This window comes from Neofelis nebulosa, chromosome 7, assembly GCF_028018385.1.
Source record: "Neofelis nebulosa isolate mNeoNeb1 chromosome 7, mNeoNeb1.pri, whole genome shotgun sequence".
Lineage (NCBI taxonomy): Eukaryota > Metazoa > Chordata > Mammalia > Carnivora > Felidae > Neofelis > Neofelis nebulosa.
In genome coordinates, this window is record NC_080788.1 from 111,428,308 (window position 1) to 111,444,292 (window position 15,985).

Genomic DNA, 15,985 nt, shown 5'->3' on the forward strand with positions numbered 1-15,985 from the left:
GTAGAAGTTACTTGCAGGTTTGCTGCTAAATGGAATCCCAAGTCCTGTCAATGAACTTTTCATACTCTTATATTAAGATCCTTTGGTCTCTTTGTACTTTGAATGGCTCTCCCAACCATGCATGGCTTTATGACGTCATGCTTGATCATTAGAAAAATACCGTTTTGGGGGCGCCTGAGTGGCTCAGTCGGTGAAGCGGCCGACTTCGGCTCAGGTCACGATCTCGCGGTCCGTGAGTTCGAGCCCCACGTCAGGCTCTGTGCTGACAGCGCAGAGCCTGGAGCTTGTTTCGGATTCTGTGTCTCCCTCTCTCTGACCCTCCCCTGTTCATGCTCTGTCTCTCCCAGTCTCAAAAATAAATAAAACGTTAAAAAAAAAAAATTTAAAAAAAAAGAAAAATACCATTTTGCTAGTTACATAGATACTCCAAATATGTCCACATTTCAGTAGTCAGTGTTAAAAATTCACATTTATTAATATTAACATTTATCTCTTCAGAAAAATCTGTTAGTATTTATATATATGTATAGCTTAGTAGCTGTTTTTTTCCAAGTAAAAATAGCGTTGTATGAAAATGTAGTTCAGCTCAAAACGTAAATAATCACACAGAGCTTTTTCTCAGCCATCATACTTGGGCACACAGGGAAAGAGCTTTATGCGTGCTTTCTGTTGTGTCCCACAGAATATTAGAAATGCATGTTCTTTCTCTAGGGTATTCTTTTTTAAAAAAAAATTTTTTTTTTAACGTTTATTTATTTTTGAGACAGAGAGAGACAGAGCATGAATGGGGGAGGGTCAGAGAGAGGGAGACACAGAATCCGAAACAGGCTCCAGGCTCTGAGCTGTCAGCACAGAGCGCGACGCGGGGCTCGAACTCACGAACTGCGAGATCGTGACCTGAGCCGAAGTCAGCCGCTCAACCGACTGAGCCACCCAGGCGCCCCATCTCTAGGGTATTCTTAAGTGAACTGGCTTTTTCTTTGTTTTTTACAGTTAAGCACATGAGAGTGAATAATTTAGTAACTCATATAGTTGATGTCCCTGCCTTGCTTCATATAAAATGTCAGTGGTTGTACCCACCACTGCTTTTGTCGTAGCATAGAGTGAAAAGGGCAAATCACGTTTTAGTATTATTTTGAAAATGACCTTGACCTCATAGAATGTGAACCCCCAGCAGTCTGCAGATGCCACTTTGAGAATGGCTGCTCTGTGCCCTACTGTGCATCCATAATTGTGGTATGCAGACTGTTCTTTTTTTTTTTTCACTTAGGGTTCTTCCAATGGCTATAGGATTATGTCTGCTGGGAGGCATTATACCTCTGAAGTTTAGTGTTTATTGAAAACGGACACATGCACACAGCACTGCCAACTCCTTTTTAATTCAGTTATCGTTTCCCAAAGCAATCACAAGAAGTTTAACTTCAGACAGACGAGGGTTATTGGTGTCCAAACGTAGGCAGGAGCAGGAGACCGTGGAGGTGGGATGTCAGGAAGTCCAGGTCTGTGCTCTGTCACTGGCTAGCTGCAGCCCTGGAAAAATCACCTCTCTGGACTTCAGAACCCTCACTTATACTTGGAGACATAGTAAATTTCTCTGTAAAAAAAAAAAAAAAAAGTAATGATTCTACGAATGTGTGTAGGATGGATGGATCGATAGATGGAAAGAAAGAAGGAAGGAGGAAACAAATGAACAGGAGTTTAAGGACTGTATTAGGAACAGAACTCCAATACGGGAAGCTTTGCTGATAAGGGGCAGGTTGTCTTCTGATGCAGCGTTCGTCGCAAGGCTCATGCAGAGATGGAATGATGCCTTTCAGGGGCGCTAGAGAGGAGGATGCTAGATCAGACACCTGCTCTCTCCTCCAAATCTACGATTCTGATATTCTATATTTGTCTTAGATGGACAAACTACTTCTACCCACATATAAGACATTTTATTCCCACACATCAATCAGACAAGAAATTTTAAAAGCTTTTTTTGTTTATTCATTTTTGAGAGAGAGAGAGAGAGCACATATGCGAGAGCAGGGAAGGGACAGAGAGAGGTGGGGGACAGAGGATCCGAAGCAGGCTCTGTACTGACCGCAGAGAGCCCCGTGTGGGGCTCAGACTCACAAACCGCGAGATCACGACCTGAGCTGAAGTCAGATGCTTAGCCAACTGAGCCAGGCAAGGGGCCCCCAATCATACAAATTTTTAAAGTCACGTTATAAAGCTTGAAATCATCTGTCCATCATTCCCATGGTAAGTGACACTTCACACTACCTTTATTTGCTTGTTTATTCCCATTTGGTAGGAAACTTTGTGAGGAAAAAGTAAACGAATTCGGTAATACGAAAGAACGCTTTGGAAGCAATGACGGAGGCCTGAGATTTCTCACCCTGTTTTCTCTCAGTGGTTCCTGAATGTTAGTCTGCTTACAGATCTCCTGAGAAGCTTCCCAGGCCCTGAGCCTGTGAATTTGGGTAGTCAGTCCTGTTGCCACTAGATCGGTGACTGCATATGCCAGGCCCCCCACGAAGCTTGTTACAAATCTCTGAGCCTTGGCTTGACCCTCCTCCCAGAGAATTGATAGACCAAGTGTCAGGTGAGCCTAAGTCATCCTATAAGTGAGCTCATAAGTGCTCACCAGGTCACTTGGAAACGCTGCCAGGATGGGGAGGACCTGTGCCAAGGCAGACACTCGCTCCTGGTGCTGCCTGCCAAACAGCATAGGAAACTCGTCCTGCCTTCTACCGAACGACACAGCTCCCGGGGGCATGCACAGGCCTCAGACCGCCCAATGCAATGCAAACTCTCTCTCCGCACAGGGAGAAATTGAAGGTATGGAACAGCAGATTCTGTGTTTGAACCAGAAGAAAGAGGACCTGTTGGTGGACCTGAAGGCTGCCATACTAAACCTTCACCAGCATTTACAGCGAGACCAGCAAGAATTGGAACAAGAAATGCCATCAACCGGAACCTCAGAAGAGGAAGGAGTGGCTGAGAGGGAGGGCTCTGAGTGGAAGGTGGGTAAGACTTTAGGCTAATGCTGGTCCCGCTTTTTCACGAGAGTATTAAATTGGGGTTATTTTTTCAGCTGAAAAACCTGTGGCATCTATGTCGATGGCCTATAGGAATTTTTTAAAGTGGAGATACTGTGCCTGAGATTGCTCGCTAGGGAATATAAACCCTTGGGGTGTGTCTGTTCTGGACTCAACCCGGAATTTTTATGCCTGAGTTACTGAAGGAGGTGTGTATGAAATTCCACGGGCAGGTGGGTGGGAGTCACCCGTGAAGTGTCTTTGTCCTCACCAATCAGCCCAGTGCAAACTCAGAAATGGATCCAACACCACTCTAAGCCCCCTGAGTCCACACCAGGGGATCACGTTCTCAAGTGATGGATGAGGGGCCAGAGAGGGCAATGCAGGTGAAAATGATCAAAGATTTGACCGAGTCATGATATGTGGCGGGATTAGCTGAAAGTTGCCTCACCCGGAGGCTGCTTGGGTGGGTGGGCATCTTGAATCAAGCGAGTAAAAAATTAGCTGCATAAAAGCACAGCCAGGCAGGATCCTGATGATGTTGAACCTCAACCTGGCTGCAAGTATTTGTGCTGTGCCTTTCAGTTGAACAAAAGTTCCATGTCTTTCCTGCCGGCGCTCAAGGAAGAGGCGGAAGAGAGCTCCCTGAAGAGTGAAGTAAGGAACCTGATTTTCTCATCAAGTTTCGTTAGAACCGAAATCTCTAAAAGAAGGTCAATGGGAAGAGCTTACAATGAATAGGAACACAAGGATTTTTAAATTGAATGCCGATGTTTTATAAGGGTGATTGAAGCTGTTCTCTTACATTATTAACGTTAAGTGCATCTGAATCTACTTCATGCCTGAGTGGGATAAATGTAAACCACACACACTTGTTGGCATATGGGAGAAAATGAAGTTCTCGGTCATATCCTGACTTCCGAGTACATTCTCTGAAATTTTGAGAGTGTGTTGTCTGGTGGGCGCTTCTAGTGTGCTCTTTAGAACTTTATTCTTCCAGGTTTCTTTTCTCGTCTGAGACAGCATTGCCAAGGATATGAAGAGTTGCGTTAGCAACTTACGCTTCTACTGATCCTTACCGCTTCATTAGAGCTGATTGAATGAGACAATTTACAATTGTCTTACCTGGTATCAATTTCCATTTCATACCCTAAAGACAAAAGTTATAGTGGCTCTTGTGCTGAAGAGAAGAAAATTGCACCAATTTATCGTCTCTCTATCTCACGTGTAATCGCTAGACGCTTTCTGTGCTCATTTTATGGATTGTTAAATAGCTCCATTGTCACACAGAACCACCTGCTTTCCTAAAGACGAGGCCACTGGAACCGAGTAGATAGGGCAAGGGAGAGTACAGGCTTACTGCAGCTCAGTCCATCAGACAACTTCGTAATCTGATTATGTCCCCCCACGGCAGAGGCAATTATGAGAACCGAGAAGGCTCCGGGGCGAGAGGAGAGTGGAGGCAGCATGGTTCTAATTTAAGACCTGCGTTTGCCTCTGAGCTGATCTATTTACCATAACCATTGTCTGTCTCTGACAGTAGCAAGAATACACGTTTATCAGGCTGTAATTTTAAAGATGGCGTTTAAGGTTACATTTACCAAAGCAGATTAAATTCCTAAAGCATGGTTTTAAAGATCCTTTTTTGAGTGCTGTGAGCTGCCTTCCAACTTTTCAGAGTATTTTTTAGGCTTCGGGAAGAGCAAGCCCATTTGGACCCCCTACGATTTAGTTAGCCAGAGAAGGAGATGACAAATGGAGGAAGAGGGGGAATTAAGGGCTACAGTCGTACTGCCTGGTGAACTGAGTTTTGTGTGAGAGAGGAGTAGGATGCTCTTAGGTTGGTAGGAAATTACTTCTTTGCTAATCAGTTGGTTACTGTGTTAGAATGGAGAGAAGACGGCAGAGCGATCTTCCGGATCTTGGTCTTTACTCTGCAAGCACGACCAGGACATGGAGGAAGACAGAGCATCCTCGTCCTCTGGAACGATCATTCAGGTAGTTTTGAGTAGAATACACTCCGTGGTTGGGAGCTGGCAGGGATAGTAAGGGAAGTAAGTCCGAAGAATTTCTTGTTTGAAACATTGTTTAGGGAGGGAAGCTGTCTGGGCTGAATTTTTTTAAGTTTCTCACCTTTATGTCTTCACAAATTCAAAAACACCCAAGTACTTGCTTATTATTTGCAGTTCTTTTGGGTGCTTGGTGATAACAGGAGAGTATTTTCTGAGCACTCCATATGTGAGAATTGAGACTAACACAACAGATAACTCAAAGGAGCCCCCCTTCAAAAGGTTCACTGTAGTGTTTCAAAGCATCTAACACGCCTCTCTTTTGGAAGTCATTGTGGTGAGGGGTCTCCCCATAATCCTCTTTTTGAACAGAGTAGTGCATAATGCGCATTCATGTCTGTTTTGCTCTATGACCTTCTAAATCTTCTCCAACCTCTCAAACTAGAGGGCAAATGCCCTCAACTTAGAAAATCATCAGAAATTAATGTGAAAGCGATGTTTTCCCCTTGTGCCTGAAACATCCCAGCATCATTATGATCCATAATGCCTCCTGTTCCCATCTCCTGTCCAGGGCTACCCTCTGCCCTAGCCCCCAGGCCACTTGTTTCGTGACACCTCCACACAGGGTTCTGCCTAGACCTGTAGCTCCAGTCTCTGCCTCTTGACTGGTTCCTTCCCTCTCAGTCTGAGAAGTATTCGGTCTCCCCCTCCCCAGGAGGTAGACTTCCTCCTCATCCACAAAGGCCATCTCAACTTTGACTTCCTCCAAGAAACCTCTGCTGTCTCCTTTCATTCTGACAGCATGCTGAACCTCACTTATGACTTACCACATTTTTATGCGTACACCTGACACGGTTTGGTGAATGGCCAACAACATCATGTTTTACGTGTTTCTGTCCTGTACGGGGCTCAGCGTGGTACTTCAATGCATTGACTTTCTCGATCCTGCTTCCGGGTCAGTCAATTACTGTGTTGCTTCTCATTCACCTCTCAAAATCTTTACTGGGCCTCCTCACCTTTGGCCCCTTTTGTAATCAAGTTTTTGCCCCTGGCTCTATTCAAACTGCCATTGACCTTCTGGAACATCGATTCAGTGCCCTTTTGTTTGTCCTCATCTTTATTGATCTCTCCAGCGTTAGTCCCTAGCAACATCTCTTCCTGAAATGAGGGACCCTTTGACTTTCTTAATTCTGCACTTTCTTGTCTCACCTACCTGCAGCCCCTCCCCCATCCCTTTCACTTGCCCCATCCCGGTGATGTAGCAGTGTTCTGTTCTCTTCCTTCTCGTTTCCCTCAGGGCAGTTTTATCTCCTCCCACAGGTTTGGTCGTCCCTCTGCCCGTGATCCCATCAAATCTCTTGTCTTGATCTTTCCTTTAATTCTGTTTTACATTTCTACCTTCCTGATGGATTTCTCTTTTTGCATGTCTTTTCTTTCATCTCAAACCCATTTTATCAAGTTTCCTTCAAAACTAGTTCCTCCTAATTTTTCGACGTCTGTTTATAGCACCACTGTTCCCTCAGAGTCTAAGACAAACTTCAGAGTCCTCTTAGATACCTCACTTTCATATCTAAACAGTGGCCAGGTGATGTCCATTCAATCTTTACATTCTTCTCCTCCCATGATTTTGCCATCATCCTATTCCAGGCAATTGTGACTTCTGCCCTGGACTTTTGTTGGAGTAGCCTTCTATTTGGGTTTACTGCCTCTAGTTATTTTTCCTAAAATAAAATATACATCTTCTACAATAGTCACTGATGACTTTTCCTAAAACTATTACTGCTATGCTGAAATCTTTCATGGATTCTGATTATCTACTAAAATGCATTCTTCTTAGCCTGGCATCCCAGATTCTTCATGATCCTGTCCTCCCTTTCCAATTTATCTAAGCTTTCCCTTTAGTTCTTGGTTGTTACCTTTCTAATAGCAGCGATCGTTTTCACTACAAGAAGCCAAAAAGTAATGTTTTGTTAGGAACTGCTAGATGCTTTATATATGTCATCTTGCTTGGTAATCACATGCATGAGTGAGGTAGGTTATATTCCCACTTTAAAGATAAAGTAAAGGCTCAGAGTTCCAGTTGTCTTGTCTAAGATCATGCAACTTGTAAGTAGAACGAGCAAGATTGGTCGATTAGAACAGCCACACCTTTCCCACCACGTGATGTTAATTATTTGTGTATATATCCTATTTTCCCATTGTTTAACCTTGGTTAACCTAATAAATGGGAGTGCTGGATCAGAGTATATATCCATTTAAAATATAACCCATATTCTTAAACTGCCCTCTAGAAAGACTGTATCAATTTTATTCCTGCCAGGAGTACATGGAAATGCCTCTTTCTTGACCTCAAGCTGATATTGGATATTTTCAACTTTAGCCAAACTTCTCCAGTGGTCTAAATTACATTTATATTCTAAGAATGTTGACTATCTAAGTGGTTATTGACTTTTGTATTCTTCTTTTATGAACTACTTGTTCATGCCATTTGACTTTTTTCTCTACAAAAGGGTTGATGTTTTCCTTACTGACTTATAAGAGTAACTAATATATTAAGGATATTAACACATTGTAAGCTGTTATCCAGTTTGTTGTTTTATTTTTAACTTCGGTTATGATGCTTTTTGTGGTAATACTATTATTTTATTTCTTAGGCTGCTAATACCAGGAGTGTTTCCTTTTATTTTCATGCTTTCAAAGTCCTTCCCCACTCCTAGATTAGAAAAGATTCACTCTTTTTTTTTTCAAGAATTCTTAGAGTATAACTTTTACATTTAAATTTAGATACAATTAGAATCCATTATTAGAAGTAAGACAAAGATTCAGTTATTTTTTTTGTGAAATACCTGAGTAGTTCCCAAATTTAGTAAATTGATCTTTTCCCCTATTATTTGAAATGCCTTTACCATATAATTTCATTTAATTTTAGTTCTCATGTTAATCCACTTAAATACAGAATTCTGTAGATTTCCTTATATGCTCATTTGCTAGAGAGCTTTGGAAAATTTAAGTCTTTCAAATAAAGACAAACTTGAGGAAGTTGGGTTTTTTGGGGTTTTTTTGTTTTGGTTTTTTGGTTTTTTTCCTAACGAATAAACTTTTCTCTACATGTGCTTGACTTTTCTGGACGTTTCTGCAACCATGCGAGAATGTAAAATGAGCTAGCGCAGGAAAAGTAACTCACCTGGCAGCAAGGGCAGGAAATTTTCTGGACCTCTGGTTCTTTTCTTTACAGGAGGCTACTGAGAAAATAAGCACATGTGAGAATGCTATGGCACAAGTTCTTGCGCCAGACTCCGTAAACGCTGAGCAAGGCCCAGAATTTTCCCTGAGTCCCAACCAAACAGAAGAGGTAAGTCCCTGTTGGTAACAAGCAAACTACTCAGGCACCTGGACGAGCACCCAGGGATGACCAGCTTTCCGTGTTCTGCAATATTTGGTGTATCAAGCCAAGAGTTCTTTGTGAACTTTAACATTTTCATGTGTGCCGTGAAGCTGGAGAGCTGGAAGGTTTGCCATCGATGTTGACATCGAAAGTAAGCACGGCACAGAGCGATGAATCATTTACCGCTTGCTACCTATTTGTCAGGATGAACAAGCCTTTCCACTAACAACTATTTCTTTCTTCTGTAGACCTAACTGATGAGGGCCCCGGAGGTGGAGGGGAGCTAATATTGATTAACTGCCTATCCCATAAGAAGCATTTAGGCTTGCTGCTTATTCCTCAGATTAAATACGGTAGATTAGTAGCTACCGTAAGTTTACAAATGAGGGAATCAAAATTTAAAGAGTGGAGGTACAGCTGGTGAATGGAGGAGTGAGGAGTCAAACCTAGGTTATTCCCAACTGCCTTCCTAATTCAAACGTTTAGTACTGAAAGACGTGAAACCCGGGTAGGTTTGGCCTCAGAATACACCACCACCACACCATCCCGGCGGCGTGGCTAGTGTTCGTGCAGGTGCACTTGGGTATTGCACTTGAGCCAGGCAATCCTGCCTTTCAGAACAAGTGTGTGTGTGTGTGTTGTGGTGCTCGCGGGGGGGGGGGGGGGGGGGGGGCAGGGGAGACTTACGGGCGTTTGTAGAATTGACTGTAAAATATTAAGGGGTAAATGTAAAGGGTTGATATTTTGGCATGACATACAGCCACCGCCAGAAAATTCACCTGCATTTTAACGGAATCCTGTTGCTGCGGAAACCAAGCAGTAGGACATTCACGAACTGAGAGGCAAATTAGATACGAGAGCATTGGCAAGGTCACGAGAAGAATGTGGACTTGGAGACCCCAAGGCATAATGGAAATCGGGGATTGAATCCTGCTTCTGCTTACTTGTTGGGTGACCACAGGCAATCTGAATCACCTCTCTGTGCCTCAATTTCCTCATCTGTGCACTGGAAATAATGAGGGCTTGTGGTGAGCGATAATGAGAGGATCTGTGTATCACACTTAGCATGGGGGTCTGGCCCTAGAGCCCAAAAGAGAGTTAGGTAGTTTAATTTACAATTATGCGGTAGAAATGCCATGATTCTCTTTAACAAGAAATGGTGGTAATACTTTTTAGCCCCTCAAGATGTGCAGTCATAAAATACCCACTTAAATCATTTCTGCTTTTAGAATTTGGGGCTATCATTTAGAGAAGATATTCAGCAGGGGTGTGATTGTGGAAAAAACTGTAGACTCTAGGTTAAAAGATAGCAGAGCCTTGTGACCTCAGGTGAGTAACTTATGTCTGGGCCTGAGCTTCTGAGAAGCAATGTGGTGAAAAGGGAGGTGTGTGAATTGCTTAAGCAGTAAATGAACTTGGGTTTCTTTGACTATGAAAAGAGGTGGATGAACTGGTTACTGGCAGGTTTCCCAGGCCACCTTTAGCTATTGTGGTTTCTATGGTTGCAAATGTTCTTTTTTTTCCTCCCATTCACCTTTGGATTCTTTTCGGTTTTAAATAACTAGCAAATAAAACCCAGATTAGTGATCCAGCTTCCTTGTTTTCTGATTAATTCAGTGAGTGAAAAAGCAAAGAAATTCAATATTGCCATTAAAAAATGTGTGTGGTATACGATTAGGTGTTCCGATCGTGTTTTTGAATAAATAAAGAAGGTGGATGGTAAATCTGTTATTACAGACTAATTAATTAATATTACTGATTGTTACCTCAGGTGACAAAAAAAAAGGATCCTAAAAGCTTTGCCACTAAATTATAGCAATACCTGAAAACTAGAAAACAATCAGATGACTAGCAATTGGGTGTCTGGCCGTACAATCACACAAGTGTTGCTTTTTAAAAGAAATCAATTAAAGGGCACCTGGGTGGCTCAGTGGGTTAAGCATCAGGTCATGATCTCACGGTTCGTGAGTTCAAGCCCCGCGTGGGGGGCCCCACATGGGGCCCCCCTCCTGGGGCTGCACACTGACAGCATGGAGCCCACTTGGGATTCTCTCTCTCTCTCCCTCTCCCTCTCTCTCTCTCTCTCTCTCTCCCTCCCTCTCTCTCTCTCATTGTCCCTCCCCTGCTTGCTCTCTCTCAAAATAAACATTTAAAAAAACCAGAATTCAAAAAGAAAATTGAAACCAGCTGAATCCAAGCGTAGACCCGACTCTGCCGAGAATCACAGGGCAAGGGAAGACCTCCTTAAGAAGGGGATTCTTGAAAAAAAAAATACTGATGAAGGCAAGGGAGAAAGTGCGTTTTGGCAGAAAAGAGCAAACATATGTGAAGTTAATGGTCAAGGGGAACTTCTGCTAAGCCAGCTTTCCTGATACTCCCCATGTGTGTGAAAAAGGAATATTTTCACACCCTGCATGTTTTTGTTACCACCTGCCTATTTTGTTTACTTCTGTTGTACTGAAAGCTCTCTGTTTAAATAAAATTCTACAGACACTGGGAAATGTGCATTTGAGTTGAAGGAGGGTATACACTTGTGAACAATCCCCATTAGAAATTTGCGGCCAGAATTGTGCCTTATTAGATGCTAATGTTAGCAGAGTCTTATATAGAAAACTTCATATTTCAGCATAATCGTAATTGATAAAATATTTATTGAGATCAATAATTTTTAGTGCAAAACACCGATCCTTATTCCTAGAGGCATTTCTCTAGAACGGTCGATAGAATCTTCCAATATTCTGGAAAAGGATGTTGGAAACAAATATGTCTCTGTATCAGATCATCTTTTACTTCCAAATTGAAAATATCTAATATATTATTAATAGAATGCCTGGACTTGGTATCTGGAAGACATTTTTCTTTTGGACTGATAAGCAACCCAGGTATTTTCAGTGTAAACAGAACATGTCCTACATCATGCTTTTACTAGAAGCATCTAGTCCTTAATAATATCTGAGTATCTAGATAGTGAAAATTTGTTTCAGGTATTCTCTCTGAAGGATAGGAGGAAAATGTCCAGATTACCCCACCGAAGCTCTTTATTTGACTCAAGCTACTTTTAATAGGGAGAAATTTAGATGAGTAGTAGCATGTATGTTGGGCGGGGGGAAGCGCTAAAATATTTCTAACCTACTCTAACGTAACCTTGTATCCCAGCCCATGTGTCAAGAGCCCTTTTTTTCTGTTAGATCAGAGCTCACAGCAATGTAAGCATTGCTTAATCATGTGTCACACAAATTCAAACGCTGGCCAATTCGCTGAAAAGTTTCAGACACACACACCCACATGCACACCCTCTCCCCTCACACTCACCTGTCTCCTGGGGCCCACTTGGTGTTTAATGAACTGCGAGCCCATTTGCGTCCTCCGTGCCTGGGAACACTACCTGTGTACATGCAGATCAGCTCCTTGGAAACCTGGGGCACCGGGTCACGTGATTGTTGCCATGAACGTGGAGGTGCATTTCTCTTTTCTCTTTCTTATTTCTTCTGCCCTTATTTGTTTTCTTTTAACTGGGGAAATGCTGGAAGTTCACAGGTTCTTGCGAGTTCAGCTCTGAAAACTTTGGACTCCGTGGCTTTTCACTGCTGGATTATCCTTGGGTTTATCTTAGGGCGCCACACGACCTCTCAAGGCCGCAGCTCTGGGCTTTTCTGACGAGCACGGGGACTTTGAGGCCACGGTGGAGAAACCCGGGCTCAAGCCTGCAGACATCCTCCATGCTTGCAAGACCCAGGTGGCCGAGCTGGAGCTGTGGCTGCACCAAGCCAACGTGGCATTCGAGCCGGAAACATTAAACGCGGACATGCAGCAGTTGGTGGAACAGCAGCTGGTAGGGTGCCAGGTAAGGCCGATGGGCCGGAGTTGGTGGCCTGCCTCTTCACCAATCACCTGCCAAGAATGGGTGAATTTCCTTTAAAGCAGCAGTGTGTCTCTTCCTGTTACTCTGCCCCCTGTGTTTGTCTTGGCCTCAACTTTTTGTCCTCTGGGTAATTCTTTGAGGAAATTTACGTAATCGGGGCATTTGGAGAGACGGGCGTGGTAAGAGCTCTAGAATCTAGAGTCCAGGTCCAGCCCCCCCCCCTCACGTTAACTGTGAACTTGAGGATATTGGCTTTTCGCCTCGTTTTTCTCATGGGGTAGGTTGTCTCCTAGGACTTTGACAGGATTAAAGGAGATAAGGTACAAGAACCAGTGTCTAGTGTATCAAGTATATAAAAAGTGCTCGATAAATGCTGTTACTTATTTTCATAATAAGTTCTTTGAATTTTCATTCATCTGAAATGAAACCGAATATCGTTATTTGCAAGATTGCACGTACAGTGTAAAAGGGCTTTGCTGCCATTTTACTGTGAATGCTCCTACTCTTTCTTGGGGCTGGGGCGTGGGGAAGAGACAGGTATATAAACTTGCCTTTAGTCACTTTGAGTAGTGCTGCTGGCTCAGCCCGAAGGTTGGGATCCCTGTATCCCTCCAGAGAGAAGCCAGAAGGATGACATCATGGCAGCATAATGGAGTGTCACGATGGCTGAGGTGTCTTCTCCAAGGGTGCAGAGACCAGCTTTGGCCTGATGTCTGATTGGCTCACGTGTCTGCCATAGCAGACACCAGGAATGAAGACTTCCTCCGAGAGTACCCCATCACACTGGCCCGGCCACAGGGAGCTCCTCCCACTGGAGCCCGTTTTGGGGTCGGAGGGAGCCCAACCTTGTTCATCCTTTCTCCACTCAGGCCCATAGTCTTACAATATCCAGCGCCTGCCTCATGTGGGGGACCCAGGTGGGCAGGCTGACCTCCTTCCCCAGGCAGCTCCCCACCTCTGACCCCAAAAGTCAGCTCTTGTTGGGGTGGGTTCACTTAAATACTAGCACCACTGCTTGGCCTGGATGACGAGGCACGGGGGAGTCTGGAAAAGGTGCTACCGCACCTGGCAGCGTTGTGCTGAATTGAACCTGAGGTGTTGGAGACGTTGAGTCCCAGCCACTTGCAGCCATCTGGGATCGATAAGCCAATTGGGTAGACCCTATGCGGATTCCTAGGTCACCCGAGAGAATCCCTTCCCCCGAGGCCACTTGTAGAGAGTTCAAGTATGTGGGGGCTGCTCAAGGGAAGGACACAACCACAAGGTGGCAGCAGCACACAGCAAACTTTATTTGGGCAACATTTGGGCAGGATCTTATGGGATGGGAAAGTCCCTCTCTTCAGGCGCCCTTTTATTTATTTATTTTTTTTTTAATTTTTTTTTTTTAATTTTTTTTTTTCAACGTTTTTTATTTATTTTTGGGACAGAGAGAGACAGAGCATGAACGGGGGAGGGGCAGAGAGAGAGGGAGACACAGAATCGGAAACAGGCTCCAGGCTCCGAGCCATCAGCCCAGAGCCTGACGCGGGGCTCGAACCCACGGACCGCGAGATCGTGACCTGGCTGAAGTCGGACGCTTAACCGACTGCGCCACCCAGGCGCCCCTCAGGCGCCCTTTTAGAGGCTGTGGCTTGGAATGGCGGTGGGACCCCGACCTGGAAGGGGAGGAGGGCAAAGGAACACTCAGGGGAGCAAGGAATCCAGAGGGGCTCGTGTATCTAGGTGACGTCAGAGAGTTCCAGGGGGCAAGAGAGGCTACGGTCTTCTAGAGCCCCAGAGTTTGTCTTAACCATGGCAGGCAGATGGAGGGTCCCGCTTTGAGTTTGGTGCCAGTAGGATTGGAACTAATGGTGCTGGCCTGCTGTGAAAAAATAAGCAACATAGGGACCAATATGCAGGGGACATCTTTGGCTCATTTATATAACACCATGGCACACACAACTTAATACTGAAACCTATAAGAAGCCTTATAGTAGTCTGTAAAAAACATTAAGTTCCCCGTGGGAGAAGGTCCAAGGAGAGGAACAAACGGATAAGTCGAGAACAAATTATATTTGGTAATTTAATATTTGAGAAGAAATGTTCAGCCTTGATTATTAAAAACATGTGAATCAAAAGAGCTATTGTTTTGTTTCTCTGTTATGCCGGCAAAAATTATGTCATCGTGGAAAACTCTAGATCCGCTAATGTCTGATAATTCTGTCTGATTGGCTCAATGTTTTGGGGTCAGCTGTCAGCATATAAAGTGTCCCACCTGGTTTGACCGCGGTTTGTGAGATCAGGCCCCGTGTTGGGTCTCTGTGCTGACAGCCTGGAGCCTGCGTGGGATTCTCTCTCTCTCTCTCTCTCTCTCTCTCTCTCTCTCTCTCTCTCTCTCTGCCCCTCCCCAGCTCATGCTAGCGTGTGCACGTGCTCGCTCGCTCTCCATCTCTCAAACATTTTTAAAAAGCTAAATGGTGGGCACCTGGGTGGCTCAGTTGGTTAAGTGTCCGACTCTTGATTTCAGCTCAGGTCATGATCTCGTGGTTTGTGAATTCAAGCCCCGCATCGGGCTCTGCACCGACAGTTGGGAGCCTGCTTAGGATTCTGTCTCTCTCCCTCTTTCTCTGCTCCACTCATTCTCTTGCTCTCGCTTTAAGAAAAAAAAAAAAAAAGAGCTGAATGGAGGAAAAGAGCACAAAATTATAGTACATTCTCTTTGTAGCCACTCTAAAATCTGTGATTCCATATTGTTTATGCTTAGAAGAGTCTGTACAGGATACAAGTAGTTTGCTTGGATAGAGGAGTTATAAGAATAGATTGTTTGAAAATCTGTTTTAAGGACAGTTTTTCCTAAGTTTCTCTCAAAGAGCTGAACAACTTCTCAGGCACACACCAAGTTTTAGCCCCAGTGATCCCGGGGCTAGAATGTGAGTTTGCATGTTGCTGCCATATGGTATACCAGTCAGTTGACGTGACCCCGTGGGCTCCAGAGCCACAGGAGACAGCAAACTTGATCTGTTGGGAGGAATACAGTGACATTGACTTACAGGGAAACTTACTTCATCTGGCTGATTTATTTTTAGACCTGTGTGTAAATTGGCCAGTGGTATCAATGACTAAGTGTTTTAAGTTCCAAATTATTTCTTCTGTGATCTTCTTCGGATGTTTTGGAAGTTTATTTGACTTGAAAAAGAGGAGGCAAAGATCAAGGGAAAGAACTTTCAAAGACTTCTGTGCAAATTTTGTCTGTTTATTATTATTACTACTCAACACTCGGATTGCAACAGGAAAAGGTTAGGATAGCGGGGAGAAAATGATAGTAGTCGAGCACTGGCCAGAGCGAATGGATTTTAACTCTTACCTCCTCCAAGGGACCCTTAGGAGGTAAGTTCTGTTATCACCCCCATTTTACAGACGACTGAAGGCACACTCGTACAAAGGAAGGTGCCCGCGTTTACCCGGCTGCTAAGTGGCAGGGCTGGGATCTGACCTCACAGAGTCTAGTTCCAGTGTCTGTGTTTTTGTTTTTACGTTTATTTGTTTACTTAAGTAATCTACACCCACCACGGGGCTCGAACTCACTACCCTTAAGATCAAGAGTCGCAAGCTCTTCCAACGGAGCCAGCCAGGCGCCCCAGGGTCTGTGTTCTTAACCACTATGCTGTGCTGGATACGTTCGGCTGTATTTTCTAAAGTGATTATGGAGTCACTTAGATTATTGTGG

General features: G+C 44.1%; 1 protein-coding gene and 1 long non-coding RNA gene across 12 annotated transcripts in view; one reads left to right on the plus strand and one right to left on the minus strand.

Annotated features, from left to right (window-relative positions):
- Positions 1–15,985, plus strand: part of SYNE2 (spectrin repeat containing nuclear envelope protein 2) — a 342,246-nt gene that overhangs the window by 227,857 nt on the left and 98,404 nt on the right. For 9 of the 11 annotated variants that reach the window (XM_058739286.1, XM_058739287.1, XM_058739283.1 and 6 more), the window contains exons 62-66: positions 2,811–3,008; positions 3,609–3,680; positions 4,911–5,021; positions 8,268–8,384; positions 12,031–12,261. In XM_058739286.1, the coding sequence (XP_058595269.1) occupies positions 2,811–3,008; positions 3,609–3,680; positions 4,911–5,021; positions 8,268–8,384; positions 12,031–12,261 (729 nt within the window). Of the gene's footprint in view, positions 1–2,810; positions 3,009–3,608; positions 3,681–4,910; positions 5,022–8,267; positions 8,385–11,466; positions 11,875–12,030; positions 12,262–15,985 lie in introns of those variants that run through there. The other 2 variants (XM_058739285.1, XM_058739288.1) reach the window with 2 other exon arrangements.
- Positions 1,362–11,842, minus strand: LOC131517338 (uncharacterized). The gene is made up of 3 exons (XR_009264530.1): positions 11,730–11,842; positions 8,217–8,274; positions 1,362–1,594 (listed from the first exon to the last, which is right to left on the minus strand). It is a non-coding gene; the product is annotated as an uncharacterized LOC131517338 (long non-coding RNA).